The sequence below is a fragment of the Pteropus vampyrus genome, unplaced genomic scaffold (genome assembly GCF_000151845.1).
Source record: "Pteropus vampyrus isolate Shadow unplaced genomic scaffold, Pvam_2.0 Scaffold743, whole genome shotgun sequence".
Classification (NCBI taxonomy): domain Eukaryota; kingdom Metazoa; phylum Chordata; class Mammalia; order Chiroptera; family Pteropodidae; genus Pteropus; species Pteropus vampyrus.
In genome coordinates this window covers 10,075-14,811 of record NW_011889524.1, presented here as the reverse complement: position 1 = coordinate 14,811, position 4,737 = coordinate 10,075, and the positions used below count along the sequence as shown (strand labels likewise).

Here is a 4,737-nt window from a genome sequence, read left to right as displayed (position 1 = left end):
TCCGTAGGAGATTAGAAGAAGGATAAAGAAAACAATACACATTGCACCACCATTGGCAACCAACATGAGGCCTAGAAAGTAGGTGTCAGTGCAGGCAAGTTCCAACAATGGGAACACGTCACAGAAGAAGTGGTCAATGACATTGGGGCCACAGAAGGGGAGGTCGTACACAACGAGAATTTGAAATACAGTGTGCATTAAACCTCCAACCCAGGCCACCACCAATAGCACAATGCACACCTGTCTATTCATGATGGTTAGATAATGCAGTGGTTTACAGATAGCCACATATCGATCGTAGGCCATCACCGCTAGAAGGAAGATCTCAGCGCCACCAAATAAGTGGTCCAGAAACAAGTGTCCCAGGCAAGCTGAGAAGGAAATTATCTTTTTAACACTGAGTAAATCTACAGCCAATTTCAGTGTAAAGGCAGTGGAATAAACCACATCTATGAGTGACAGAGAGGCAAGGAAGAGGTACATGGGGGAGCCCAGGGAAGGGCTGGCAAAAACAGTCACCACGATGAGCAGGTTGCCCACCACTGACACAATGTAGATGAGTAAAAATATGACAAATAATACTTTTTGCCCCTCAGGATCCTGAGTGAGGCCCAGGAGGACAAATTCTGTCACATTGTTAACATGTCCCATTGACTCTTCTATAAGGGCTGGTTCATGGATGGGAGGTCAGGAGACGGGACCTGTAATGAAATCGTGAACATGACTATGAACACATCCATTATGCTCTGGATACAATTTCATCGTTATATCTGCTACAGTGGTTTACACACAATAAACATTTAGTAAATATCTATGAATTCATTCAAAGAGCCTATTATACCTTCCCTTGACAAGCAATTTCTCTTCAGATGATTTTGCTGGTGCTACAAGTAAGAGGTTCTATCTCAAAATCTTAGTGGATCATTCACAGAGAAGATGAATCAAAGGCCTGACATCAGTCACACGTTACATAGAGCCTTGTTTAAACCATGTCAGTCTGTGGCGGAGAAGTCAGCAATGATAAACCGGGAAAGGGTTCCAGGACTTCAGAAATTCAGTCTCTGCTGGTGGCAAAACAACTGTAAATACACTAGCATAGAGTAAGTCCTCTAACTTGGTAGCACTTGTGCTGAGAACCTTTACAACCAAAAATAAAATCTCCTCTGGAATAATTCAATACGGTAGTAATCCACGATTAGAGGTTCAGTCCTCCATCACTCAAAGGATGCTTAGTCTTCTTAGATGTCTCATTAAATTTCAAGAAAAAGTACTTTGAACTGTATCAAATAACTACAAAATTATTTAGCATATCATTCTAAAATCACTTGATCTGACTCTGTGACTGCCAGGGCTTTTTTCATTAAGTCAACTTTATAAGAAGTTGAAATTCAAGTTGAAAATCACACGATACAACTTATATTTTGGATATATACCTAAAAGTGACAAATGAACAGGACAAACAAACAGAGACTCATGGACATGGACAATAGACTAGTGGTTACCAGAGGATAGCGGGGAGCGGAGAGCGGGAGGAAGAATTTATTTTTAATTTTTAAAAAAAATTTAAATCATTTCTTCAATTAAAATATACATACATACATACATACATACATACATACATACATACATACATACATACGTCAAGTGCAAAAAAAAGAATTCTGTCCATTTAATCTCTACCTAGCCCACAAATCTTAACACACATACACTATTTAGATTATCAGCACATATTTTTTAACTTAACTGACTTATGATGATCACCAACTATTACATTAGAAGCTGGTATTTTTTTCAAAACCTTTGTGGTAACATAAGTAATGAGGGAGGAGAACACTGACACAGAAAAGAGAGAGAGAGGAAAATGGGACATGGTTTGATTTATAATGCTTCTTGGGTTCTGAGAGAGATGAAACACTGAGCTTCAGGATCCAGATTCCAAAAGGCAGCATATTCAAGAGAAAAGCCCGAGCTCAGTGAAAGAAGGCACGGGTTTGAGCCATTTAAAAGGTAATTCCATGTCTCTCTCAATGGAAATTAAAGGCTTGAACTGGAAAACCTCAGAAACCTTTCCAGTCTAAGAATCTATGACACTTTTTGTGCAGCCCCATCTTATTCTATTCTGCTGACTTTTTCCATATTTTTATAATTAAAGGAAAATCACCAGGCCCATCACTCCAACTTCAACAATGCTAGCCAATGGTAAATGGGATTTTATAATTACAGAGACAATGTAATGACTACAGGGTATTCATTCAGCATCTACCTATTTAATACCCAAAACATCCTTCGAGGGAGAGAAGAGCACAGAGATGAATAACAACAGACTCTTAAGTTGCACTGCCTGTGTTGAAATCCCAACTTTGCCACTTCCTGTCTAGGTGACCTCGGGCAACAGAATAAACCTCTCTGTGATTCAGTTTCATCGTGTTTAGAATGGGGTACCAATAGTGCCTATCTCTTTGGTGGTTGTTTCATTACAAGTCAAGTACCTGAACACTATCTGGCACCTGGTAAAGGTACACTAAATGACAGCTATTATCAATGCTCTTGAATGCTTCACTATGTACACTGCACCACAGAATGAATCAGGTGGATCTTTACAACTTGATAAAGATTATAGACACAGTCCAGGATTAAAAGAACATTATATTTATAATCCATTAATCCCTCTATGGGTATGGTGTAAGATTGTTTGACAAGAATTATCTATTTTACGATATATGAGATGTAGCCTTTTCCTTTGATGGAATGTATTTTGACTAGCAGAATAGAAAAAAAAAAAGTAGGATCCATGCACAGTAGGAAGACCTAAATAGTGGAAAGTAAAAGAGTAAACGAATCAAATGAAAAAGGAGAAATTATATTTAAGAAGTGAATATCAACAAGTAATAAGAATATTAATGTTGAAATTAAGTGAGATTAGTATTCTTTAAAAAATCTTCAGAAAGTCTTCCTTTAGTGAGGAAGTTCTGGAAGCTCAATCCCCTAAGATGTCCCGGGTATACTCAGGACGCCCCTTGAGAAGCAACAAATATATACAAAATATACCTCGGTAAAGAAAATGTAAAATGAAAAAAATTGATTCCTCAGAGTCCCTACACCTGATGATAGGAATAAAGTTAAACAAAAGAAAAGAATTGCACAACTACAGATACAAACCCAAACTCTTTGCTTATTCACTGCTGAAGAAATTACAGTATTACTAAACCTCAAATGGAGAAGCTGAAACCATCCACATAGATTTGGCAGGAGGAAAAAGGGAGGACATGAGAAGAAAAAGCTGAGCACTCTGTGGGAGCCAGCTGTGATGAACACTCTACAGGCCTCACTCACATCGCTGCTCCAGTTTATTCAGGCATCTTTCATTGATGATGCTACAGACTGATAAAGGCACCTTCACTGAAGCACATAAAGGTGTAAGGTAGTCTCTATTCAATTCTTTCTTTCTCACTTTTTACTTTTTCAGATACCATCTGGTGCCCTTCTCTTATTAATCATCAGTGTTGGATTTCACCAGGGTAAATCTTCTATTAGCCAGTTAAATTATTTAGAGGTAAAAACTAGGTAAATAAACTATTCTCAATCATTGAAGTCATCCATGATTCTGTACTATAAAAATTGAAAGATGTTCTTACTGGGCTTTCAGCTGAAAGCACTAAGTTAACACTTCTTTGTTTTAAAAACATCATCTAACATACCTTTTTAATGAATGGCTTTTTAAAAAGACAAGTTAATATTCCATAGCAACGAAAATTCCCTCTATAGTACTTTAAAGTTACAGTTTCATGGTTTTCGATTAAGTGAGAGTAAGCAAGGTACTTCCCTGAGCACAGGTTTCTTTATGTACATGTATAAATAAGGGTTTCTGTGATAACTTTAAAATGTTTACTCACATCAGCCTTCTAGAACAGAATTGGAAAATCCCATATCAAGCTTCCAGAAGAGTAGCATTTACTCCTTTATATTCCAACACACTTGATATGTGCACAATTTTAAGTTCTCTAATTTAAGTTTTAAAGTAAATATGAATATTAACATATCATGTAAAATACAATAGACCAGGAGCCATGATTATGAAGCCATTAGTTTCTTTGTAATACATTACTCATTTCTCTTTGTTATTTGGCAAAATGAATAATAAACACCTGTCAAGCTATAATACTAAAACCAAATATATTTTGTTTATACTGGTTAACTTCTGTGTTTTGCCAGCTTAATTTTCTCAATTCAGACTTTCTCCTATGAGAATATATGTTTAAGACCTTAGGTATATTTAAATATATAGTGTGAATTTTCAATGAGCATTTGTTGGTTATTTTAAGAACTCTTCTCAGTTCTTTCCCTTAGTATTTGTGCTTCTTTCACTGAGAGTATCTGTCGATACAATAAATGTGTGTGACCACAGAACACAATAATGGATAGACCTACAGATAATTTCATGTGGCCACACTTTCCATGTAGAGTGTTCATTGCAGCTGCCTCCCACAGACGCCCCATCACCTCAGCCTTTCAGATCCAATGCGGTATCCAATGCGGATGTCTATACTATAAATACACTTAAGTAAAAGAAATATTTACTATACAAAAATAGTAGAACATTCTCACCTGCTTGGAATATTTTTTCAGAGAAACAAAGCTGTTATTTTCACATGGCTACATAAAAACTGGACTCATTAGTGGAAATCAACTTGGCCAAGTCTATTATTTGCCAACACAAAAACCTCCAAAAATTTAAAA

The 4,737-nt window shown here is 36.6% G+C and overlaps 1 protein-coding gene across 1 annotated transcript in view; it reads right to left on the bottom strand.

The window, feature by feature from the left end:
• The window catches only part of LOC105309453 (olfactory receptor 4A15-like), a 14,550-nt gene extending 13,899 nt beyond the window's left edge, over window positions 1-651 (bottom strand). Inside the window, 1 exon segment of the mRNA XM_023526214.1 lies at window positions 34-651. Coding sequence (XP_023381982.1) covers window positions 34-651 — 618 coding nt within the window.
• Between the last annotated feature and the right edge of the window lie 4,086 nt (window positions 652-4,737).